Below are 27,705 nucleotides of genomic sequence, written 5' to 3' on the forward strand. Positions count from 1 at the left end.
GATGAAGGAGAAAAATAGCAGGCAGGAGATGAAGTGATGATAGATGAGCAGTGTTTATTGAAAAATTGTATTTGCGCTTCAATGTTCAGTCTGACTTCATCTGAGTCAACAGGTTTTGTTATACAAGCAAATTTCAAATTTTGCTGTTATAATAATCTCCACGCTTTGGTAACGGGTGATAATCTCATTTTAAAGAAACGGGCTAGACACAAAAATTAAATAGAACAATTTGATTGTCAAAACTTTCAGAAAATGAGATCAGTTGCAAGTGTTTGAGAATTTGTTTTTCAGCATCATGCAAAAAATGTTTTACCTTATTTGTGTTAAAAATTTCTTTAAACTCCCCTAATTTTACTGTTTATGTAACATTATTTAAATATAAATTCAGCGGTTTTGGGTAAAAATTTCCCCAAATTTAACTTTAATCAGACAGAAGCACGAAATATGGACATGTCTTTGATCTACACTATACTGTAGATCTCTAACGTGTACATTAATCTACTTTTTTCATTTCTATTATATATATTTGAAGTTTATATACCCAACACCATTTTTATGTTTGAAATTGAATTTATGCTTTACGCTTGCCCTGTAATATTTGGACCCTCCACCTATTTAGATGAACATTAAAACATTATTATCATATAAACCAAAATAACTTGAATATATTTTTATGCAATATTATATATTTGAGTTATAAATGTTCATATTTTTTCACTTCTTTTTCATTCAAATTAGTAAACAATTTACCAATAGATCAAGATGTTGTTACTTGCTAATGTGATTTTTTGCGTAAATATAATTGAATATAAAAATGACAGAGGTCAACAATTTCTTAGATCCGTCATCCTTACCACCATCATCATATTTATCATTTTAATTCTCCTTTTTTTAGTTCTTCCAGAACCTGTCTGTACTCTGCAGTGTCAGTGTCCTCGTGCTGATCTTGAGACACCCACTTATCCAGACGCTCACGCTGGTTCTGATCCAGGATTCCCATGCGGCTGTACTCTGACACCAGGTTTTTGTATCCTGCTTTGTAATAGCTTCGTATACCATTATCAGACAAAACGGGAAACTGAGACTGAATGCTCTCACCTGTAATTAAACACAAGAATATCATTAAATGCAGCAACATGGATATACTTTGTATTTATTATCTTTTGTTTTATTTAACGTCTCATGTGCTCATCGTTGCGATGACTTCAAAATGTTGCACCAAGAGAATGCTTTTTCATACTTTAGAATTGTATATACAGTAGAATCACAGTATCTGTTGAAAGTTGAATCTGTTGAATATGCATGCTTTTTTCACCTCTGAGTTTCTTACCTAGAGCGGATCTGAGCTTTTGTGAGGTAAGCGGGTGATGTAGAATCATGCAGCGTTTCACCAGAAGCTCCACGTCTCCACTAATCATGGTGTCTCCTAGAAGTTTTCTGTAAAGAAGAAAAACGTTAAAAGCAGATTTAGCCTCAACTGCCTAACATTTGTAATGCTGTACCTGAAATGATCAATACTTCTCTACATTTTTGTAGTGCTTGTTTATTGGTATTCTATATAGCTGTTTTGCATGGTGTTTGTTCATGAGTGTGAATGTTACCTGGCCATCTGTGACCGGCTGCTTGGACCTGTAGTCAAAGCTTGTATGTGATCTTGTCCCAGAACCTCCATGGCAATCAGGTTCTGTCCATTATTGTCAGACTTTATGCTGCTGATCAGTTTATAAAGCTCTGGGCTTTTCTTTTTAAACTCACTTGCCGACTTTGGGTTTTCTAGGAACATCTGCGCTAGTCTGATAGAGTCTTTGGGTGGAATATGGCTGGTGTTGAGTGCGCCAATGACGTTTACACTCAACCTTCGAGCACTTACAACACTGCACGGAGAGAAAGAGAATTAAACAATTTTTTTAGAATGAAATTAGCATCAAGTCTGCTTATTTTAGATTAATATAGAGCTCAGGTGAGTATTTGATCTTACTCTAGCTTCTGGTGCTTTATAGAATCTAATAAATTAATACATGACAGTGCTGGCTATATACATTTCTTTATAAATATTTAATTCGTGATTTTTTTAGTGTATCAGGGTATTGCTTCTTATTGCTAATCAATTTGATTTTTTTACCTTGTGTGTTTACCAACAAATCCAAGATGGTACATTTTGATGAGGATACGTTCATCACTTTTGATTATTTTAACGCTCTGGAAATATTCCTGCAGTGCAGTGTTTGTCTCCTTTTTACTTCCTCCAGTTAGGCTGTATTTCTTGGGGGTTTTGTTAGAAAGGTCATATTCTCTCTGGAGAATAAGTAGCGACGTGTAAGATTCAAGGTTTGTCTGGATCTAATGAGAAATGAAGAGTACAGGATTAAACACAATCATCACTCGTCACTGAGAAACACTGTAGATTGATTGGTCAATAATGGCCATTTCTGTACCACTTACTGTATCTTAAACAAAGTTGTTATAGACTTTCAGTACTGTGACAAGCGGTATTATTTTTTGTTAATAACGGGGGGATGCCATGGTGTTTCATGCATTCTGACTTATTTACAATGTTAAACATGCTGTCTCATGCATGACATGACTTGTCAAAAACATGTAAAAAACGAGTTGGACATATTATGTAGTATTTCTGTGCTTGCTACACTCCCCCAAGGTTCGTATATGTTTTGGCAAGGTGAAAGAAATAGCCCTCCCACGCGCCAACCGACGAGCGATAGGAAGACCCGCTTACCATCAAGATTGGCTGCGCTGCGTCAAGATTAGCTGCGCTGTGGGCCTGCAGCTGCAGCTCGTTACTCTTGCGATAGTGAGAGAAGTTGAGGTGTGATTGTTTGTTCATGGCATTACAGTGATGGATGTAATGGGTGTTATATAAACGGTAGATTTTCCACTGGATTTGGAGAACAAAACTAAATACTCTATGGATATTTGAAGGGTACAATACTATTCTGTAAGTACTCAGGATTAACATGAGATATGCAGTAACTGTCTGAGTGATGGCCACTTTGAGAGAGAGAGAGAGATAAACTTCTATAGTTATGAGGAATTCTTTGTAAGTATCCCTTTCGATGAATTAAGTGATTCATTCGGGCAGATCTACAACTAAAATCTATCTTTTGCACTCAGGTTGTGCCCACATTGTTCCATAAATATTCTGAGCAATAAATTAAATGCACTTGCCTCATTTTTCACTTTCTCACGTAGCATCAAAGCTTCCTTCTTCGGGTCTTTTGTCTTCGTGCCAGTTGCTTGTACTACAGCCTGATAAAGAGCATTCTGATCATTTGAGTTAATGCTGATCTTGCTGATCATCTCGCCATCATCTTGTAAAATGTCAAAACGGCCGCTGTACAGCTGTGATCCAGCTCTGTTTTTAAAAAAGATAACTATATTCAATACACAAAGTTCATAAAGACCAACACTTAAATGTATTTCTATTTGTGTATGTATAATGTCTTACTGTGATGGATGTTGGTCTTTTGCAGATTTGGTTAATCTCAGTTTTAAATCCCCTGCTGATTTGTTGGTTCCTGGGTGACGTTCTTCAGTCAGTTGTTTTCCGTTTTCATCAACGATAGTAATATGAATTCCTTTTCCATCCAGCAGTTTACTTTTTGTGAGCACATACACATCGAGGGCTGTAGTCGGCTGATCAGCTTTGCACATATCTTCCGTGTACTGCTTCAGTTTTGTTTTATCCTCATCAGACAGCTGTTGCACTTCTTTGTGGCTGGCAGAACTATTGTTGTGTTTTTCTCTCTGGTCATCAAAGAAACGTTGAGTTTTATTTCTGCGCATTATTTTTTCCACCGCCTTCCCTGCAGCAATGTTTAACTCATTCTTAAATGTGCAGGTCATTAAAGAAGTCATATGTTCACAACAGGATTTGATGAATTGCTCAGAAACCTTCTGAGCAATTTCCTGTAGAAGTTCTCCTTTAAGTCGTTTAACATCATTTAGATTGTGTCGCCCATCGTGGTCATACTTTGTCATTTCTGTCTGAAGCTCATTGATGCTCTGCATTAATTGAGGAACAAATTTCTGGTCTATTATCTCCTTTGTTGGTATGGCACCCAATATTTGACAGAGACGTGTTGAGCTCTCAGTTACTCTCAGAAGCAGCTTTGCTGTTTCAAGCACACCTGATAGTTTTGCTTTTTCCATGAGCTCTGTTGCAGCGTTACACACCTCAGTGAGTCTGCTGATAACCTCCTGTGCTTTGGTACAGTCTAGTATAAGCTGAGGAGTTATCTCTTCACAGAGCATACTAACTGATTTTTTAATTTCCTGCTCAAATTTCTGGTCAATCTTGAAATTCTCTTTTTTTAGGGCAGCTTTTGGAGCGCCTGAGCTGACAAACTCAACAAGAGTCTGATCCAGTTTACTGTTCTGCTTCACTGATGAAGTAACAAAGTTTTTTAAACTGTTTTGTAAAATTTGCTTAAAGACTTCCTGAAGTGTCACATCGATTGCGTAATTCATGGCAGTGATCACACACTTTTTCCCAATTTCCTGAATGGTATATTTTGCTGTATGTTTGAAGCTCTCTCTGAGTGCTGCAGAAGAAGTCATGTTTTTCATAGCAGACTTAAAAGATTCCTTACTGAGGGACGATAAACCAGACTGAACGCTGCCTTTGAATGAAGTAAACGCTGCCTTTCCTGATTTGATGAATTCAGATGCAACAGCTGAGAAAGACTTGGTACCAGTCAGGAGACTTTTTGTGACTTTACATACTGATGTGACTGCTTTCTTGATAAGGCTAAAGCCAGCCGTTATTAAAGAGAGCCCGATGCTGATGCTCTTGGATATCGCCCATGACACCCAATCGAATGTGCCCTTTACCATCCCCTCTATGCCACTGATCATGTCAGACACTCCTTCTCCAATCAGACCCATTCCAAACTGACTTGCTGTTCCAACTGTCAGTACACAAATAAGAATTCCTGCAAGAACCTGAACCAATCCAAGAAGGAAACATATCAACGCATCGATACAAAACTTGGGCTTCTTTTTCACCTCAAATACAATTCCAAGGCCGTAGTCGTACAATGACATCAGCTCATTAGTGATGATGAAGTTCTTTTCTTCAGACAGCATGTAGACTGAAGACTCCTCTGTAATGGCATCATCTTTGCTTTTCTCCAACTCTTTGAGTTTAAGTATAGCATTATCGATGTACGTCATCCAAGACTTAAAGATGTTCATCTTGACCTCCATTTGACTCTGAAAGTTGTTGTTGTCTGTGTTCTGGTCTTTGTTACCAGTGACTGATAAGTTACATGAGACCATTGTGTTTGAGACCTCTGAGATGTAGACGTCAATGGATTTCTTTGCATCTCCCAGCAGTTTCATGGCATCTGCTTTATAGTTACCCTTTCCAAGGTTGATGGTGATGTACGCCTGGTTATAGAGAGCCACAGCTTTGTAGTGAGGGTCAGAGTTTATAACTTTTTGCCAGTAGGATTCAGCTCCATTAGAATTACTGGATTTGTTTCGGCAGTGTAGATCAGTTCTTACAATTGCCTGTCTGACATGATCGTATAAATTATCAGATTCTCCTCGCAGCAGGTTGTCACTCGTTCTCTTTATTGTCTTGATAAGGTCTGTTTCAAGTTGACAGAAGTCATCGTGCCTATTGATGTGATCCTCATGTAGGGTCAACCACAAGGCCCAAGATTCTTTCAAAGCGTTGATGGCAGGCTGATAATCAAACTTAGTCTGATGACGTTTAAAGCAATCAGGAATTTTCTCAAGCTTCATTCGCATGGGGTCAAGTTTTTCTTCCTGTGTGTAATGCCCATCAAAGTCTTTCAGCAATCTACAAAATGTGGAGAACAAATTTTCCTTGAGGTTTATTTCAACCAGCTCATCACTTTCCATGTTGAGGATTCGTTTAATTTCATAGTGCTCTCTCAGCTGACGCATGATTTCCACTGACTGACTTTGGTAAGATGGTGCGAGGTGATCACAGTTCACAACCATCTGGACCATCCCGGGATTGCCTTTTCGAGACGTACGACCAAATATTTGTTTTTCGACTCTTCGGTTGTGTGGAAAGTGAGTAAGCAGCACAAAAAGACCACCACGCTTGTTCACACTTTCATCAACCTTTATGTCTGTTCCTCGTCCTCCGAGATTTGTTGCAATGATGATTCTGCCTCCACAGAATTTCTCTCTTTCAATGTTGTGCTTCTCACTGATTGTGTACAGAGTGATCTGTTCTGCTTTAACTCTGCCTTCATCTTTCATTTTCCCATGTAGTTCATCTGCTGTTTTAACATCTTCACAAATCACCAAGACAACTTGTCCTCTCTCTGCTACTTTCCATGTAGTTTCACAAATAGTCTGGATCCACTGGTGATTCCCACCTTTCACCTGGATGACTGGAAGCTCCACCATTCTTTTATGGCGATGTTCAGGTACATTGTAGCTTTTTGCTTTGTAATGTCTTTCCAGAAAGTCCCGATCTGCCTTTCCTCCTAATGTACCAGAAACACCAAATATACCACTTCCACCGAGGTACCTTTTGAAAAAATGAAAATTGGACATGTAGTTTGTCACGTTGGATATCGATGAAATGGCAAGTTGGTGCTTGAACTCCAAAAACTGCTGTAGACCACTACCCCATTTCTTGCTTTTCTCTAACACACCGCTCGCTTTGAAGTCCACCGGAATAACTGCATTATACATGTGCTTGTCATTACTGGCAGTAGCGTCTCTTTCAGCAGCTGATGAGGAGTCGATCATGTATTCTCGGCCTCGTGACATCTCAACAGCCTTTAGTGCATTCTCCACAAAAATTGGCAACTGATTCTCTACATAGTTTTTCAAGAAAACAGGGATGACAATGAAGTTGTTGGCTTCTTTAGCTGTTTGGAGGTTATTCGAGTACTTGATAGATGATTTTATTGCGCTTACAGTTGCATCAATGAGTGATTTCTCAGACATGATTTCGCATGCCAGTCCTCCTTCCAGCAGCAGCATTTCAACATTAAGGTCGCCTTTTTTTTCCCGATTTTCGAAACGTTTGGCTTTCTTGTTCTCTAAAGAATAGCACTTAAATACTGAGCTGTTCTCCAAGACCTCCTCAAATATACTCACAAGATCAAACTGTTGTGTAACTCCAAGCTTCTTCATGATTTCAGATAATGCTGTAGACATTGCATCCTGACCTTCATTTTCTTTCTTGCTCTGAGCTTGATTTATCATTTCAACATCCTGCTGGGTGTAGAATCCCAAAGTCACTCCTGGCAACAAGATCTCATTCACTGAAAAGCTATCGGATGTCTCCTGTCCCATAATGGCTGCTGTCACAGCTTTATGAAAGTACTGTATCCTCGTCGCCCATTTTATCTCCCCTGTTTCAAACATTTCTACTGGTTGACAACTCGAAATCATGGCCCATATGTTGGAAAGCACTTGCTCCACATGCCTAAATCCACCAGCTTCATGAGACAAGAATGTCACTTGAACTCCATTGTCCAAAGTCATGTAGTCTACTTCGTCCACTATGACAAGTTCAAATGGCCTTTTATCGCGAGTAGTCCTCTTCTCAAATTCCTGTTTAAGTATGTCTGCTGCAAAGACTCCCACTGTGCCGTATACTATTTGTTGTCTGTAAGCGTTTCTAAGGACTTCCTCTTGTTCCTCTGGTGACTGGGCGCTTGAGTAACGTGGTGGTACTACAGATGAGGTGACACCAAACATTTCAAAAAACTTCTTCCACTCTTCTTGGTCTCTTTGAGCAAGAATTGGGGAACTTGTCACAATGTCCACTTTAGTTCCACGTATGGCCAGAATTGTTGCAAACATGCCTAAGATACAGGACTTGCCTTCACCAGTACCAATCTCTAGAAGACATCCTTTATTTTCTGTCAGCTGTGCCAGGAGAAGCAAAAGCAAGGATGCTAGTTGTGTACGTCTTGGAAAATAACCTTGAATCTTCTTGTTGTCCTTTGTGATGATCGTTGAGCAGTCTTGCACTGCTATTGACATTCCGATTAAAACATCTTTCAGAATTTTGATATCTGGGTTTGCAAGATTAAGAGATTTAATCTTGTTTTTCAAGTCGTTGATTTGTTCCTTGGTTAGGTCCACCAATTCATATTTTGGGAGTTCGGACTCCATGTATCTAAGCACATCCTTTAACACCACCAAAACTTTTTCTGGGCAGTTTGCTTCACGAAGTTCCTTCACAATTGTATCAGCATCTTTTTCCTTGTCATTTCTTATTTGTTCTTGAAGAAACATTAACGGGTTTTCATTCATAAGAGCAGAGAGAACGAGGATGCAGTTCAGGTGGTAGGTTTGTGCTGTGTGAAGAACTGAATCATGTAGATCGCATTTGATTTCCGGACTTTTGCAAATGAAGAGCATTATTTCTGTTGGTGTCCAAATTCTGTTGAACAACATTTGACCTAAAATGACTTTACTTTGTGGTGAAATCTCTGAAATCGTGTCAAGAACATTTAGTAAAATGCGTTCGGCCAGAGTTGAATTTATGGTGTTAAGCTGCTCCACCAAACCCAAGAGAAAGCCGTACTTCTTCTCCCAGCCGAGCGGCTGATCTCCATCATCTTCCACATATTCAGTGCTACTGTACAGAATGAACTGTAGAGATGCCTCAAGAACTGTGAGCTGCTCGGTAAGAGACAGTTCATTGTATCCTACAGCACCATCAAAGGTAAACTGAGACCATAATGACAGGTTTTTTTCTTTACAATACTGAGCTGTAAATTCATTCTGGAGCGTCTTAATTCTATCCCAAATCTGATAGTTCTGTATATCTTTGTCTTCTGTGATCTGATGCTTTAATAAAAGCTCTTTGAATTTCTGTTCAACATCCGTAACCTACATAAATGTGCAAAGCAAAAATGACACTGAGTAAAAAGTGATATTTTATCGCATGTTATATGTGTTGTAATTTACGCCAATCCAAATTAAAGTCATACCTCGTCCCTCTCGATTGCAGCAGCATCATCTTCTATTTGCTGATGGAGAGCTTGTGTGCGTTCATGATGTTGCTCATGACCTCGGAAGCTTTGTTTTTCACGGAGGCGCTCGGTTGCCCGAGAAAGCTTTTGTCTGGACGATTCACTTTCTCTATCCAGCTCCTGCTGAATCCTTTGCTCACGTTCCAAACGTTCCAGACGTCTTGCCTCCTCTTGTTGCTGTCTTTGTTTTTCATCTTCTGCAATTTTTCCTGTTCAAAGACAAATTCATGTCTGTAAGACAGGTGGTGCTAATAAACAATGAGTTTGACACACTACAGAACTGAACACAACAGAACCGAGAAGCTGATAAATGCACCAACTTTCACTATAGAGAACTTAACAAACCTTATAGAAACCAGAGCAGAAAAGCTGTTTTAAAATTGTATTTCTCAGGGTTAGATGAGAAAGAAAATGTGGTGATATTGCATGCACTCATGCTTAAACAGAGAAACAGGAGTTACATAAAATCAATTTAGTTCCTTAAAAGTGACGCAATAAAACATAACTTGTTTGTTGGTGATGCTATAAAACCATTGTTTGTTGGAATATGTATATGAATATACAACATAGGATGAGCAAATAAGAGGCTGGTCTTAATGCTGATATTAGCACAGTGAGTAAATGTGCACATCAGGATAATCATTGTGCTTTACACAGCCTAAGCACAAGCACCAGTCTTCTAAACAATGGTAACAATTGTTGGCTGTATAGTGTAGTGCAGAACTGATAAGTTTGCAGGAACTTACCGTAGTTGGGACAGTGATTAATGCCACTCTCAATGCTGCAGCTCAGCTTGATCTGGGAACGGTCGTAGGTTTCCATCAAGGTAAAGATGGCGTCACCTTTGTAGCTGTTAAACCAATACCTAAAACTATCCCATGTGTGATTTTCATATCTGATGTAGATGTTGCGACAGACATATTTCTGGTCGTCATAGGTTGTTTTGCAGCCAGCATTGATGCGTTTATACTGGATAGCAGAATTATACATCAGTGTCCATCAGAAAACTAGTGAAGTAATAGCACTTAAAGAACAGACTGACAGTGTTTTGAGGTGTTAAGTATGTTTTCAGTTGTCTGACAATAAGATTACATGCTAACTAGGAAACAGAAACTATTAAGCAGGATTACATATACAAAATGTCATAATTTATCTTGTGTAGTGAATCAACCAAGAGTTCTTACCCCTCTGTCCTGAGACTCATAGTACCAAGCATAAGGAGTTTGATTCACGACTGAAACCTTGGCACCCATTATTTAGGATATTCTGTTACATTAAAACATTAAATAATGGTAAGTATTTAATGGTGATGAAAAATGCTTTTAACCTGCCTTTTACCTGATCATTTAAGGACTGCAAGGTGTGGTTAGATATTAGACATTGAATTTTAGCAAAACCTTCCCTGTACAGTGCGTGCATAATTATTAGGTACATTGATTTTCTGGTCATATTTTTTTCCAGCCACATTTGACCAATTCTTAACCACATCAGTCTTAATAATTAAAATGAATTGTGTGTATAATAATTTACAGCAAAGGCTTGAAGTGAAAGACGCTTTATATTTAGTTGTGCAGAATTATTAGGCACTATTTCTTTTACAGGTATAATGAGTCAAAACAAACATTTAATATAAACAGAAAAGTTAAAAAAATATTAAATGCACATTTTAAGAATGCAATACTAGAAATTGCAACTTTAAGGTGTGACCAATGGGGTAGCAAAATGCTCATTGGGTTAGCAGTCAAACAAAATAAGGCAAAGAAGAAAACATACAGTTTAACTGCAAAAGAATGAAGAATAAGGTGTGAACCCATGAGAAACCCTTTAGCCTACAGTCAGTGGCGCCCCCAGGATTTTTTTATGGGGTGGCACAAAGGGGCCAGTACAAATCTTAGGGTGGCACATTTAAAAAAAATTATTATGCCTGAATCTAATGGTTAAGAGTTTTGGCATTGCCATTAATGCTACTGGGATCATATAAAGTTATTACTAGTCTTACGATTTAATTTCTAATTTAATTTACTAATATTTTCAGTGTTTGATCGATACATGCTAATTCGCTAACTATTCTACATATATTTGACTATAAAAATATGATAGTAATAGATGCCAAAAACTGCAAATCCAACAATTTAAAGATCAGCTGATGGAGTAATGTATTAACCAAACATGTACAGTGATCGATCAAAATGCGAGTATGAGCAGCAGAAAAATTCAAATCCAATGCCTTAGCGAATAGCTTAATCTCAGTTAGCCAACCCGTATTAGAGTTTGATACAATAAGTTTTATCATACAGTAAACCACGTTTTACTTACTAGTTTGTGAGTTTCGTCTCCAACCCATACCACTTTCAGGCGTGCTGACTGACCAGGAGCAAACATGACGTCACGTGCGTGGTACTGTGGCTGCCGTGCGCATATTAGTCGCGGTTTCGCAGGTTAAACGAGAGAGGAGGGGTTGAGATCGTATTCTACATAACACATTATACAAGTTATTTTTTTACACCATTGTCCAGAACTGCAACCTACCTTGAGTCTCCAGAAGTACAAGGTTCTCAGGCTCCCAGAGACTTTTCACACCTTATTCTTCATTCTCTTGCAGTTAAACTGTATGTTTTCTTCTTTTTCTGTTTTTGATTGACTGCTAACCAAATGAGCATTTTGCTACCCCAATGGTCACGCCTTAATGTTGCAATTTCTAAAATTGCATTCTTATAATGGGCATTAAATATTTTTTGACTTTTCTGTGTATATTAAATGTCTCTCTTGACTCATTATAAGAAATAGTGCCTAATAATTCTGCACACCTAAATATAAAGTGTCTTTCACTTCAAGCCTTTGCTAACTATTGTAAATGAATATACACAATATTTGTAATGGTCAAGACTGATGTAGTTAGGAATTGGTAAAATGTACCTGGAAAAAAATATGATCAGAAAATGAATGTACCTAATAATTATGCACGCACTGTTTATAATCTTAACAAATGTCACATTCTGGGATTGCGCCAGGGTGCCTTCAACCTGTGGTTTCAAACAATAAATGTTTCAAACAATAAATGTATAACGATGAAATATTTGCTAAATAAATGGAAAAATGTATTTGGCTTATTTAATGATTAAATTATTGTCAAATAAATGATTTTTTGTTTTATTTTTGATTTGTTGATTTAACCAATAATTTAAGTGTATAATTTTGAGTTCTTTGGACCTCCAGAGAATATAGCTTTTGTCAGCCTTGAGTTTATCTTTATAATAAACTAAACTTGTTTGGGATTACTTAAAATTGGAATAAAAACTACTTGATGCATTTGTATCCAATGGGCCATTTTTGCGTGTAGGCTATTGTACTCAAGTGTAGTCAAGTCTATCATTGATTTTGATCTCTACCTTTATTTAAAGAAATTGAATTATCAGTGGGACATGCAATTTTTATATAATGCTACAGAAAAAATAAAGAGAAATAAAGTTTCACATTACTCAATATCAGGGTACTCATGAAATCCTTTAAGGCTCTTTTATTCACAAAAACACCCATTGGAGACAGAGATGAGACAGAGGTTAAAAGAGTTTAAGCGGTATTTACCTTACATGCGCTCCAGCGTTGATCCGAAATGGTTCCAGCCACAGAGATTCCTGAGCACCTGTTGTGCCTAAATCAGTGACTAAAGAAATCTGAAACTAAACTAGAGGTAATAAAATGCTCGTGCCGGAATCTGTTAGAGCTGCTGAGGAGTGTCTATTTATCAGGCTGGGATCCAAGTGGGGACCAGGGTTGGCCTGGCTCAGCCAATTAGGGCGCTTGACCCACCCTGACCCTATACCAAGGAACAACCAATCACAAAACTGTTTCTGTATAATTTCATTGTGAAATCATGTTCTTTAACTTTGGAATAAGGTACCTGCTCACATAATGTCTGGGCATGTATGGTATGCAGGTGTGCATGGTTCCACATCCAGGTTTACATGTCACAACTGGAATCTTCAGACAAAGAGCTAATGGAATAATTCTTTTTTATTTGCTTTATGCAATTAGATTTCATAAAATGTTTCTAATATTAATACAACATTTGACAGCACTAATATTATTTTTAAACAAAAAATGTACACTGTCAAAGTTAAAGACCAGTTATTCCAATTCTCCACCCAGGCCCATATGCATTGCATATACTTACTCGAGAGTTCTTAGTTGTATAATAATCTTTTTTAATAAAATAAAGTTTATTTCTTACCGTGTGTGTGAGACTTGTATTTTTGCATTCCTATAACCTTTTGAAACATTATCTAACAGCAATGAATTTCTACAATAGAAATTATTTTGTGATCATATAAAAATTCAAAAGCTTGCATACCTTAAATCAGTGCATGGCATACTTGGTTATCACCAGGGCATCGTCTCTCCAAAATACATCATGAGATCTCTTGCTCTCTTTGCTTTGGTGCATTTTTAGAATTATTAATAATATTTGCAAATTACAAAGAGCATTTTCTCAGATAATTCGTAGAAACAGTATCACACACACAGCTGACTACATGCTCAAAAGTAAATATTCCTGTAATTGTCAGTGCCATCAAGTCAGTGCTATCTGCATTCAATTCTATTATCACTTCATCTCCTACCAGCTGTTTTTTCCCTCTGTCATCTCACTATCTGCCTCGTGGCTACATGTAGTTCAAGAGGAACTAAACCTTAATCATCACCCTTCTGATGCCAAAGAGTTTAAAACACAAGTGTCAAAAATGCAAACAAGGCATGCTCGCTTACAGGTGATGGCTCTCCACATCCAGAATTGCATGTCACAACTGGAATCTGCAACTCAACATCTACTTCAGATGAACTGGATTTTGCAACTCAACATCTACTTCAGACGAACTGGATTTTGCAACTCAACATCTTCAGATTTCAGACGAAGAGGTAAATTAGATTTGATTATTTTTGAAAAATTAATACCACACAATACAAGTTTGATTAAAATGTTTTTAATATGAATACAACACTTGACAGCACTGAAGGCCCAATAATCTTGACAAACAAAATGTACAATGTCACAGTCAAATACCAGTTATTCCAATTCTGTATCCAGGACCATATGGATCACACCTGCACGCAGCATACTTACTCATAGTTGTTTAATAATCTTTTTTGAATGAAAAAACTGTATTTCTTACCATGTGTGAGAGACTTATTATTATAGCCTTTCGAACCATTTTATCTAACAGAAATGAATTTTTATAATATAAATTATTTTATGATCTCTTGATGAGATCTCTTGATGGTTTTTAAACAGTCAATCCCATATCTACATATGTTATGTTCTCATGCTAAAATTTTTATATCCATTTTGCCGTCACCAATCTATGCCCAGTCAGTACCCTGTACATGTAAAACCCTGAAATATTACCTTGCTGTAAGGTTTTAGACCTGTCAGTAACAGCTACATTTCCTGGATAAGTACATTCATGCATTTGCCACTATGACCTTTCCTCACTTTCAGAACATCTGAACAACAAATAGAATGTTTCTTTTCTTATAATTTTCTAAAAAATTTAAAAGAGTTCTTTTGTTTTAATTTTTCAGTACTGTTGTTTAATTTCACCTTGAGTGCAGTATTTGCATTTACTTCTATCATCACTTCATCTCCTGCCAGCTATTTTTTCCGTCTATCATCACAGTATCTGCCTCATGGCTGTTTGTAGTTCCTCCACAAGAGGAACTAAACCTTAATCGTCACCCTTCTGAAGCCAAAGAATTCAAAACATTGCCAAAGGCAAATGCAAATAAGACATGCTCCTGTGCTGATTTGTGGACATCCAGATTTGTGTGTTTTTTATATTAATACAACATTTGACAGCATTGAAGGCCCAATATTTTTTTAATGTCATGTCGGCGCACAGTCCACTGGACCACCGGGGCAGATGATGTCGTAGTGAAAGCCCAATTCTGCATTCTGCACATACTGTACATTTCCTTTTTTAACAATTCTTCAATTAAACAGATGTAATAAATCAACCTTTAATACTGCATGTGCCATTATAAATCATTTTATTCTCTTCACATTACAGTGAAGTCTCCAGATCACAGCTCTTATCATAATTAATAAGATCATATTAATTATTAATCTTAATAAGATCATATTAATCTTCATAATCCAAACTCGAAAATCTTTGAAGTCCAAATGACAATTCATACCATTTGGTAGCCGATAGTCAATGCTTACATTAAAACAACCCAGCAGCACACATGACAACAAGGCGGGTCCAAAATTGCGTCATAAAAGTATTCCCTTAATGTATACATGTATTTCTGTAACTATAACTATCATATGTGCTATCATTTAAAAGCTTAAAGTCTCTAGTTTCTGGAGAAGTGCACCATTTTGCATCCATTGTACATAAAATAACTTATTTAGGCTGAAATTCATCATATCCCCATGTCATAGCCCCTTAAAAATCATGTACAGTTAGGTCCATAAATATTAGGACAAACGCACGTTTTTTGTTATTTTAGCTGTGTATCAATATGTTTTCGAGTTACAGTTTTATAATGGATATTGTCTTAAAGTGCACACGCTCATCTTTATTTAGAGTGTATTCACATCCAGATTAGCTGAAGGCTTTAGGAATTACAGCTCTTTAATATCAAGCTCCCCCTGTTTTCAATGGACCAAAAGTAATTGGACAGTTGAATCAAAAGCTGTTTTATTCACATGTATGGGCTTTTCCTTAAATAATTTCCTCACAAATGAAGCATGTTAAAGGTCTGGAGTTGATTCTACATGTGGTGTTTGCATTTGGAAGCTGTTGCTGTGAACCCACATCATGGTGTTCAGGGAGATCTCCATGCAAGTGAAACAGACCATAGTTAGATTTCAAAAACACAACAAATTCATCAGAAAGATACCAGGAACATTAAGAGCGGCCAAATCAACAATTTGGTACCTTCTGAAAAAAAGAAAAACACACCGCTGAGCTCAGCAACAAAAAAATCCTGGGCGTCCATATAAGTTAAAAGTGGTGGATGGTGATATTATCCTCTCCATGATAAAGAAAAACATCTTCTCAACGTCCAGACAAGTAAAGAATTAATCCGGATGCTTCTGTCTTCTGTTACATCTCCAAAAAAACACCCGTGACCCAGTGCCTGAGGACGTCATGAATGGAAATGGAATCACACTGCCTGAACACTATTTTACTGAAGATGTTGCTCATATCATGAGATATTCCAGTAACACTTTACATTAAGGTTCGCTTTATAAAGCATTTGTAAATGTGTTCATTAATGATTAATAAGTAATTTACAATTGCATTATAAAGCAGTTATAAATAAAAAAGGGAATCTAACGAAATACCTGCCAAATAGTGAGCCATTTTTAAATTTTAATAATTTATTTGCAAAATAGGCTGTCAGACTGGAAACTGTAGAGTGTTATGTTGGTTTTTCTTATTATTTTTATATTTCATATCTTATGTCACTTTTCAAACCATGTTGCTTACTTGATCCGATTCCGAATGTCTTATGGTGCCCTCCAGAATGCTTTCAGATCATGATACAAGGCTACATCTCTTAAGAGTTATAAAATGTTAACAAACCATGAAAGTGTGCCTTAATATTGTGGATTCTTGTGAACCATTTATTAATGAGTTATGAACATTAGTAACCTGTGAAAATGCACCTTAATGTAAAGTGATCACCTGTGAACCATTTATTCATGAGTTATGAACGTTAGTAACCTGTGAAAACGCAACATTAATAAATGGTTCACATGAATCCACTATATTAAAACCGGGCATGGACTCTATGCCATGGAGCCCTTGGTTTACCACCAGAGGGCATCGTCTCACCAATATACATAATGAGATCTCTTGGTAATGGAGAGCATTTAAATTTGTATCATTTGCTTTGGTGCATTTATCGAATCATCCTTAATATATGCAAATTAATAAGAGCAATTTCTCAAGTAATTCAAACAGTACCACTCACACAGTTGACTACACGCTAAAGTTCATCTCTCAAATGTAAATATTCATGTAATTGTCAGTGCCATGAAAATATTACAGTAAGTCCCTGTGTCATTGTTAGGAGCGAGACAAAATGCTTGTTGTCAATAGAAGAAGAAAAGTAAAAGTTTTTTTATGATGTAATCGCTACAGGCGTGCTGACGATATAGCCACGGCTTTTTTCTTTTTTTGCAAAAAAGGTTTAGAGCTTCAAAATGTTTAGCGATATAGCTGATGTAATCGGCAAATGGTATTTTAATAAGAATTGCACCAAAGCAATGGAGAAAACTAATAACATTGGTGTATGCTAATCCAGCCACTGGGCGGCGCTGTTCTGCTTTATTTTGCTTCTCTAAATTGAAGTTACAGTAAAGCGCGTGCACGGCTGGGCTGACCGACACATTCAGCTGTCTCTTCTCTGTTTCTGAGAGCAGTATTCGCACTCAGTTTTTCCGTCCTGCAGATGTCCAAAACTTTTCTCCAGTTTATATCTAAAAGTAGACATGCAGCCTCCTCCTCCAAGAAAGGTAGGACGATTTTGTTTGTATATAATACAATACTATAATCTCTCTTGTCTTTTCGGCTAATGTAAATATATTTATATTTGTCTTGCTTGCTTATTTGTTTAATTAAGCGCACACATGGATAGATAGATAGATAGATAGATAAATAGATGATAGATAGATAGATAGATAGATAGATAGATAGATAGATAGATAGATAGATAGATAGATAGATAGATAGATAGATAGATAGATAGATAGATGTGGATCAGAATCAGATGTTGTGATTGTGTGTATTGCAGGCAAAAGTCACACAGGAGGTCAAACAAACTCACACAGAGCAGCTGAACAGACTACAACTCAAACACCAAACAGACTGGGAGTTTCTAGAAGATTTGAGGTACATCTGTACAAAGCTTGAATGTTTGACTGTTCACTGTCAGTCTAGTTGGCATATCCATCTAAACATATACAAACGTGTATTCAGATTTAGCCATATGTGTCCTTAAACTGCTTGAGTGTCTAATCTGATGCAGTTTTACTGTGTCACCTCCAGGATTTACACCCAGAAGAAAGCACTGATAGAGAAAGATTATTCTCAGGTAAGTGTTGACCACATTTACTTGTGTTTTGACCTCTGTTTATTTTTTCTTTTTGCATGTAAGCATGAAGCGTAAAACATCTTTTTAAAAACATATTTATACAGTAAATGAATATATGGCAAAACCCTGATTTACATAATGTATAATTGCATGTGAGCATTTTTACACCCAGGGTTTGTACTTGCAGGTTAATATGCTGATGGAGCATTTTAGAGCGATACTCAAAAGATCAATGAGATCAGTAAGCGAGGCCAGCTGTCTGAAAGAGAGAGAGAGAGATTCTTTGCTGTTGGATCTGAATCTTGTGCACCTGCAGGGCTGCTACGTGCTGATTGGCTCGTGAAAACAGGAATCCGTCTCTCCTCCTCAGAGTCATTGAGTCGAATCAGTAGAGCTGGCAGCCCATAGGTTTGTGTGACAATGCCAGCTTGTGGTGTATGGGTCAGGAGGCATCCGGAGACGAGCTTCTCTGTGTGTTAGAGAATCCTAGTCACTGTCTTTCCTTTGAGTCATTTCTGACACTCTGGGATTTTTAGGATATTGGTTCGTCTTTAAAGTTTGCTGAAGGTTGTTAGTACACTGGGGTTGACTCACAACACCATACAGAGGCTAATTTGTGGTGATGGCGGGTTTTGCTTTGACAAGTATCTTCAAAAATCTACCTACTGTATTTGCAGCTACAGCGTTGTCACTTATCATTTCAAAGAAGGATATTTGCATTCCTAATAGCAACCTAGTTATTATGGTCCAGAATAGAAAAACAGAATTGGTTTGCAGAAATGCTTTGCATGAATTTTGTGGATCAGTCAAATATTGTGTGATTTGCTTGTGAATGGAAAGTAAGTGTACATTTCTTTGGCCTTACATGCAAGCTTTGCTTACTCGCTTATAAAATTGCACTTTGGCACTGCTGTCTGTCTGGTATGTGTCAGATTCAAGCATCAATCAGCCAGACAGGGGTACTTGTGAAGATTTCAGATTTAAAAGATAAAAAGCATTCTCCATTATTTTTACATTTGCTCTGAGTTGGAGTGACAAGATCTATTACAGAAAGTTTTGGCTCTGTTTCCATTTTCACTTCTGTTTTTGTTTAGTCATGTTTGTGCTCAACAGCTGTGGTGGGAGTGAAAATGTAAAATACTAGTGGAAGGCTCTAAATATACATTTTTAAACTAATATTAACCCTACCAAAAATCAAGATGTATGACATGACATATGGATGTTTATGATTATGATATTGATATATGTGTTATGTTTTATTTTCATTTGCAGGCTCTGCATAAGCTTGCTTCTCAGTATTTGAAGCGCGAGTGGTCCGGAGCCCCTTCAGAAGAGCCAAGAGACACCAGGTCTGAAAACTACAACAATGTGATCTAAAATTTATTAATTTATATGCATGTTTTCACTTGACGCTAAGATGAATAATTTTTTTCTGAAGCATTTAAGTCTTGTTTTCTTGTACAAATATCTAAAAACTCTTAAATCAAGATACATTTACTTCACACCCAACATTTTTTTTAATGTTGAATTAAGTAAGTTTATGTTTAAAACCAGCAAAACAATCTGCCAATTTATTTTGTTTTACCCTTTTCTTAAGGTAACTAATTCCATTTGTTGGTCTTTTTTGTGCTTTTTTATATATATTTTCTTTCATTAAACAAGACTTGTTTTATGTCGTAGGTCACATTCCTTGTCATGTTAATGTATGTTGATTTAAGACTTTTTAGATATTTGTATTAGTAAGAACAAGACAAAAATGCTTAGTAAGAAATTGACCCAACAACTCCAGAAAAAATTACAGTTACAACTACAGTTTTTCAATTCAATTTATGCATTTTAAATCAGGATTTGTGTTCCCTGGGAATCAAACCCACAACCTAAGCGCTTAGGTTTTCAGCTAATTTTAGCGAACGTATCTGCTTTTGTTCCTTCACATGTGTGTTTGTGTGTACAGAAAGGTTTGGGCCCTATGGAGGTCCTACCTGGAGGGTGTGATGAAAGTGAGCCAGTCTCGTATCAACGGATGTGATAACTACAGAAACCAAATCTCAGATCCTGTAAAAACTCTGCGAGTGCAGAAAGATCTACAACTGAAAAAGGTAAACAGACCTCAGATGTACAGAGCTGAAAGACCCTACAGTTTTCCCAGTGCATGAAAATGTTTGTTCATCTGCGCTCCGTCGCTCTCAGTGCTGTGAACAGCTGGCCAGAGCTCAGGCCGATCTGCAGGTCACCATCAGAGACCTGACAAAGACCAGAAAGACCTACCAGGAGGCAGAACAGACAGCGCAGGCCGTGAGAGAGAAAGCTGACATGGAAGCCAAGTATGTACTTGCTGACCTGCACAGGAAGTGATGTCACTTGCCCCAAAAACAGGGCAGAGTCTTAATGATGTTTTCTTTTTCTTTTTTTTTTCCTGCTTTTCCTGCAAGGTCTAAGCTCAGCCTGTTCCAATCACGGTCCAGTTTGAAGAGAGCTAGCGTGAAGGTAAGAGTTACACATGTCCAAAACAAACACAACATGATTTGGTGTGGGTGTGGTTACCCAGCGCAAAACCACAAAAATCAAAACCTAATGACCGACAAAATGTAGTTCTGCTACATATACTACAAATACATACTGTCAATTTTAGTACCAAAAACATTTCTAAATGACTTGTGCAAAACACAAAAAGTGGAAATGAAAGGTATGATATGATTCAGGTTGTTATTTAAAGGTCCAATGTGTGATTTAGATAGATATGCAATATAATATACATATCTATGTCTTCAGAGGTGTATAAAGACCTTGCATAATGAAGCATTATGTTTTTATTACCTTAGAATGAGCTATTTCTATCTACATACACCGCGGGTCCCCTTGCATGGAATTCGCCATGTTGTTTCTACAGTGGCCCTAAATGGACAAACTGCTCTACATAACGCATTTCGTAAATATGTTATCTCCTTCGGCAAAGCAGCGAAAACGTAACAACATCCTAGTTCTGTATCAGCCACCGTATAGTGCTTCGAAAGGGAGGGGTGGAGTGAGCCGTTGGTTGCAGTTCGCAACCTCACCACTATGCGCCGCTAAATTTCATACACTGAATTTCATACACAGGTATGTTGCATAATTTGACAAAACATGCATGCATTTTTTATGGATTTTAGCTAAAAGCCAAGAGAAACGAATGGAAATCCAAAGCCACTCAAGCGAGGAACGACTATCTGCTAACGCTGGCGGCAGCTAACGCACATCAAAACAGATATTATCAGACAGATCTGATCAACTGCATCAAGGTAAAACCTCAACATTCTTCAACTTTGGTTTCATGCAAACTTTTTGTTTCCCACGATGTCTTATAATAACTCGTGTTTGTGTTGAGGTTCTAGATGGAGGTTTCTACGATCACGTACAGAGTTTTCTGATCTCGCTGTGTCAGATGGAGCTTGAGACATCTCAAAGCATTCGGGACACTTTCCAGTGTCTGCTGGAGACGTCCAGTGGAGTGAGTCACACACATTTGAGTATACACCGCTGTGGAAAAACACTTGAACCACAGCGGCTAAATGTAGAGCAGGTAATATGATCTGCCACTGGAGGGTTATTGGATCAAATCCCAGCTCAAGCATTCAATACAGAGCTAAAAAAGAGAAATTTACCTGCTCTGTGACACTTTAAAAGATTCATTAGAGACCTTCGTGTTAGTGAAGATGGCGTTTTTAGCTTTATTGACGTGAAAATATCATAAGGATGTTAAATTTATCAATACAAAATTGACATTAGTTAGCATAAATATATAAATAAGTGCATGCTATAAAAAGTGTGTTGTTAATAACGGTAAATGTTTAGGTCTGTTTGTGGTTTTGCGTTGTTGTTGTAATTTGACGATTCTCACAATGTTTCCGTTCACCTTCACGAGACGCTGTCTCAGGTTAAATGTCTCTGGTTCAGCGTCAAGTTACAGCACACATTACACACGCACACACAGACTGTTCATGAATTTGATTTGACTTGATAGTCTGCAGTTCCTTCAGTTAAGAGATTGTTTTATTGTGTTACTGTAACATCTTAATTATTAAAGTCATTGTGTGTGTTTGTGTCTGTAGGTGACTCAGGATATTCACCAGCAGCTCTTCATTCAAGAGAATTCTGTGTTTCAGAAAGCCGCCCCTTTCCAGTACCAGCCCTGTGAAAATGATTCGGTATGTTGCTTTCAACAGAGCAACCTTTGAAAGAGTTGCACAAAAAATGAAATGCATACACATCTCTAATACACGTCAATAGCTCCTTCCCCATACTGCATGCTTATTAAAAATCTGACATACTGGTGGGTAAATATGTAAATGTAAATATAGAAATACATATTTTCAGGACTTATTAATAATACATACAGTCCTAACCTAAAACGTATTACCTTCACATATATACACACACATTTATGTCTAATCCTTTAGAAGACACCAATCCAAAACTTACAAATGTGTACAAAACGTCACAAGCAATTCACTGTATGACTGCAATGATGTTTACAGTTAAACAATAACAAAGTTTTATGATTAAGCTTGAAGCTTGACCAAAAATAAAAAATATTTTTAAAGCAAAAGCATATACTAGGTAGGTAAAAACAGAACGGAGAAAAATGCTAAAAATAAAGAGACGTTTTATGACTGTGCCACTGTTTTTTTTCAGCTGTGCAACAGCGCCACCCGCTGCTCATGTTTGCTCTTGCCCTTCAGCTCACCAGCACAGGGGCTATTTTGTTTGCTCTCTTTTTGTTTTTCCTCGTCAAACAAGCATTAGTCTGTTTCTAATAAAAACATTAGAGATGCAGCCCTCGGCGCTGGTGGGGCGGAAGGGCTGAGAAAAAATGGACAGGAAGCAGCGCGCCTTATGAAAAGAGGGCATTGAGAAGCGACCCTGCCCACACCCCTCTGAAACATTCCCCTGTCCTTAAAAATGTAAAGCTTTGAAAACAAGAAATACTTGATCTTAATCAAATTTACAGTAATACATTTTATCCAAACAACAATTAAAGCACATATTTTTGCCAGTTTGTGTGTTCCCTGGAAACCCACAATCTTTGTGCAAACCCAATGCCCTACCAATTGAGGAACATAGTTACCTTTTAGTTTTATTGCAAAACTAAATGTAATTTCTATTCTTTTTACATTTGGTCTTTTATTGATTTTATTAGTTTGTGTGTTCACTGAGAATCGAACCCATGATCTTTGTGTTTCAGCACTACAGTACAGGAACATGTATTTTTATGACTTTGAGCTATATGCTGTTGCTATGCGTGCTGTGTTTAACAAGCGTATTTCTGTGTTTCAAGTGAGATGGATGATGTGGTGCTTTAGTAATTTGTATTACGCTGAACCCATTTCCTCCAGAAACAGTCGTAACATTCCGTTTCTGGTGAACAGGAGCCGGTCTATAAACCTGCCTCTCAATACATCATCTTATTCAAGAGTTGACATCACTTAAAACTAATTTACTCGCTCAATATTTACAGACATAATACTGTAAGTCTTGCTTTTTATCCTACTTTTGACATGCAGCAATGCATATACAGTACATGAGAAGAAGTGATCAAACACGACAGAACGGAACTGCAGAACTTCATTTTATGTGTAAAAAAACATCGACATTCTCTCTCTCATTAGGTTACTGAGCTTATAAGTGAGACTGGCACGGTCGAAGAGCACAGTTTGAATAAAGAAGCACGGAAATGGGCCACACGTGTGGCCAGAGAGCACAAGAACATCATCCTCACGCAGAGGGTGAGAGGTCACCGCAAACTGTTCAAGCATGTCGATTCATGTACTTTGGTAGAGAATCTTGTAAACTGGATTGTCTTGTTATGCAGCATGTATTGTTAAAGATTTGCTTGTTTAGTGTAACGTGATGTGTTTGGTGGTATTTTAGACTCTGTCAAACTATGAAAAATCACATCAACAAGACCAGAATAACAACGAGCTGGAAATAAAAATGGACGATGCGAGAGAATCCATTCGTAAATCAGAGGTGAAGTGTGTTTGTGTTCACATTTTGGTATATCTGTCCAGATCTGAATTTGCCCATCACATCTGCTGGAAAGATCCAAACGAAAATCATACAGGTTTAAAGCAACAGGACAGGAAGTTGATGTGTTCACTTCCTGTAGACAGTGAAACTGAAAGCAGAGGCTCGTCTGAACCAGCTCAGAGACGTGGGCGTGGCTGTAGACGTCTGGCTCAAGAGCGCCATGAACCAAGTGATGGAGGAGCTGGAGAATGAGAGATGGGCTGCTCTCAATACCCATGATGCTTCATTTTCTGTAAGTCAGTACAAGTCAACTACAGTTGAATTGTAATTATTATATTATATTATATTGTCAAGTCTATAGAACCGCTTAAACTTGATTTGCATTTCTTGTTTTTGTAGCCCTCGGTAGATCATGACAGAGAAGATGAAGAGGACACAGAGACCCTGGATGACAGCAGTTCAAGCCCCTCCAGCACTCACAGGACCTACCCCCTCACCTGCTCTGTGCTTTACTCTTATCAGGTACAGCTCGCTCTCACGGTCACGCAAGACCCTTTATCATCATCCTATCCATCCATCTTATTCATCATTCTGTCATTTACTTGAGCTGCTCCACAGGCATCCCAACCTGATGAGCTCACTATCCAGGGACAGGAAGTGCTGGAGCTTATTGATGATGGTGACATGGAGGACTGGGTTAAGGTTCATTTACATTTCTGCATTTAGCAGACGCTTGTATCCAAACACACACATTTCGTTGTCACGTTGTTGTCGTATATTAGACAAGTTTGCGTTTTTCAGGCTAGGAATGGAGCAGGGCAGGTGGGGTATGTGCCTGAGAAATACTTGCAGCTTCCGTCCTCCAACTCTGTACTGAGCATGCTCCAGTCTCTCTCCAGTATGGACGCCCAGTCACAGACCTCCGGCACCTCTGCGGACCACGAGCCAGAGTTAGAGACACTCAACCTGAGCTGCCCGATCAGCCCCGCCGGCGGTGAGACCACACACAAATAAATGATAAATGTTATCTCTTTATGCCTTAAACATGTGTTGGTCATTACAACTCCGTGTTCCTAAAATGACAGTGCATATTTGTATTTCATGCTTAAAGGTCCAGTGTGTACGATTTAGCGACATCTAGCGGCGAGGTTATGAATTGCAACCAAACGTTCACTCCACCCCTGCCTTTCGAAGCACTATGGAGGGTAACACAGGGCTAAGATGTCGTCACGTTTTCACTTCTTTGCCGAAGGAAATAACACATTTACAAGATGCGTTCTGTAGAGCAGTTTGTCCGTTTAAGGATACCGTAGACACAACATGGTGAATTCCATGCAAGGGGACACGCGGTGTATGTAGATAGCAATAGCACATTCAAAGGTGATAAAAACATAACACTTCATAATGTAAGATCTTTATTCACCTCTGAAGACATAGTTATGTTCATTATATCGCATTTTTGTCAATAGCTCCTCCAAAAAATGACACATTGGACCTTTAAAGGCAGAGTTCACCCAAAAATGCCGTCATCATTTACTCACCATCATGTTGTGTTAAACCTGTTTGAATTTTCTTCCTTGGAACCCAAATAATGTTTATACTCATTTTTATGGTATTTGCTGACTTGTGTCCCTTGGAAGAAAGATACATGTTTCAAACAACATGATGCAAATAATTTTCACTTTTTCGTCTTTTTAAAACATCAACAAACAAAAATTGACATGTTCTGCTTTATTGCTTTGCTACACAGCTATCAACCTGGCGAGGGCTCTATACACCTATAAAGCCCAGACCGAAGATGAGTTGTCGTTTCCTGAAGGCGCAGTTATTCGTATCCTCAGCAAACACAACCAGGAGGATGATGGGTTTTGGAAGGGCGAGTTTAATGGTGCGGTGGGAGTCTTTCCTGCGGTGTTAGTGGAGGACACGTGTGGACGAGAGTGTCCACGGACACACCGGAGCTTCAGTGTGCAGGTTCTGCTGGTTTTCAAGGAAGAATCAGAGAAATCTTATAAAAGTGCTTTAATGTCTTTTTTTGTAATTGTTTCTTAGGTGTCTCCATCAGTTCAGGATCCTCCACCCTGTCCACCATTTCCAACCTGTAGCCCAGTATCCCATTTGCTGTCTACCCTCGCTACCACACACACTTTAAATGGTTACCAAACCCCAGAAGTCTCAAGCCACAGTAAGCACATAAAAGACAGCAAAGAATGCATCACAGGAGTCTGTAGCTCCTCCAATCATATCTGATGTCTTCTCCGCAGGCCACGCCCTCACACCATCATCCAGATCTCCAGCAGAAGGCAGGCGAGGCACTCTGAGACCCGTAAGAATACTCAGTCCTTCATGATGCTGAGGTCCAGTTTGGTATGAGGTCTTAAGGATGTTTTTGTACTCTGCAGGTACGAGTTGCACCTCTGCCACCGAAACAGCAGGCGCAGGGCCAGGTGCAGAAGAGAGAAGAGGTGGAGATTACACTGGTGTGAGCGCCGCCCTAGAGGTGGATTTTACAGGGATGACATGCTAGAATGCATGAACTGGATGTTGTTGAAATTCAGATGAAAGATACTTGATGCAGGGTGAATACTCTGGAGACAGCCCAGCTTTCTCCATGACTTGGAGATGTTTATACTGCTTAACACTTCAGACCATTTGACTCAGTTTTTAAGGGCAGATAAAAACAAGCCTTTGGAAAAGTTGGCTTTATAAGGGAAGTGGCAATTTTAATATAGCAACATATAGACAATTTAGAATGTATACATATGAATTCTTTCTTGCAAAGTTTTATGCAAGCACTTATACAATATATATATCAAGTAGTTTAAAGTTGTTTGTTACACACGAGTCAGTATTTTACTTCTTTCAGATCTTATCATTTAAAGAAATATTTTCCTGTTCTGTTGTTGTATATTCCAGGATGCAAAACACAAGCACTTTAGTTTATCGTTTAGTTCATGAAGTGTGCTTAATTTTTTTCACTTTCTTATTTAGTGTCATTTATTCCGTCCATAATAGAAAGAAAACCTTTAGAATTCTACAGTGTGCATTTTGTGAGTTACTTTAGGAGTCATAAAAGTTCAGAGATTTACTTTTTCCCGTTTGCTCAGGACGATGCTTACAGTATTCCGTATCGTCAGATCTCTAGTTCTTTTTTTATCAGTGTTGTTCAAAAACTGCAACGTGCATCTTCAGCATTGTTCAGATCCAAACACGCAAAGTAATAAAATGAGTAAATGTTTGTGAAATTTGTAGCTTCGTTGGAAAAACAAAGAAACAGCATGAAGCCGTAAATAAAATATATGGTACGTGCACGCTCGGCCACTGTCAAGCCTACAGACGTGCAAAATCTTTCAACTTTAAGAAATGTTTTAATTCCACACGTAGTGGGACATGCGTTTCATAAACCTGCTAACGTGCAGAACGTCACCAGTCAAACACCTCATGTGGATTAGTTTGGAAAGAGATTGCATGGAATTAGTAAATCTGGAAAGACCTGTTACAAACTAGATTTTTTTACGTGTTAGGTGCATTTTGTACACGACCTGATTTTACGCAGACAGCGAGACTGAAGTCATATACCTAGGTGAGTTTCCTTGGT

General features: G+C 38.0%; 2 protein-coding genes across 2 annotated transcripts; one reads left to right on the forward strand and one right to left on the reverse strand.

The window, feature by feature from the left end:
- Nucleotides 1–40: 40 nt before the first annotated feature.
- On the reverse strand, nt 41–12,739 carry LOC130546587 (uncharacterized). Its single transcript, XM_057321945.1, has 10 exons — nt 12,585–12,739; nt 10,184–10,265; nt 9,746–9,968; nt 8,958–9,208; nt 3,464–8,856; nt 3,184–3,370; nt 2,123–2,340; nt 1,602–1,874; nt 1,331–1,437; nt 41–1,098 (listed from the first exon to the last, which is right to left on the reverse strand). Exons 2-10 carry the CDS (start codon nt 10,250–10,252, stop codon nt 872–874), a joined length of 6,948 nt encoding a protein of 2,315 aa, XP_057177928.1. The 5' UTR covers nt 10,253–10,265; nt 12,585–12,739; the 3' UTR covers nt 41–871.
- A 4,587-nt stretch (nt 12,740–17,326) lies between these two features.
- si:ch211-176g13.8 (F-BAR and double SH3 domains protein 2) lies at nt 17,327–27,680 on the forward strand. Its single transcript, XM_057321663.1, has 20 exons — nt 17,327–17,523; nt 17,802–17,899; nt 18,056–18,101; nt 19,374–19,450; nt 20,056–20,200; nt 20,292–20,425; nt 20,534–20,588; nt 21,251–21,379; nt 21,466–21,588; nt 22,190–22,285; nt 23,747–23,863; nt 24,009–24,107; nt 24,247–24,399; nt 24,507–24,629; nt 24,726–24,809; nt 24,909–25,101; nt 25,858–26,081; nt 26,160–26,292; nt 26,372–26,433; nt 26,510–27,680. Exons 1-20 carry the CDS (start codon nt 17,500–17,502, stop codon nt 26,591–26,593), a joined length of 2,199 nt encoding a protein of 732 aa, XP_057177646.1. The 5' UTR covers nt 17,327–17,499; the 3' UTR covers nt 26,594–27,680.
- Nucleotides 27,681–27,705: the final 25 nt, after the last annotated feature.

This window comes from Triplophysa rosa, linkage group LG22 (genome assembly GCF_024868665.1).
Source record: "Triplophysa rosa linkage group LG22, Trosa_1v2, whole genome shotgun sequence".
NCBI lineage: Eukaryota > Metazoa > Chordata > Actinopteri > Cypriniformes > Nemacheilidae > Triplophysa > Triplophysa rosa.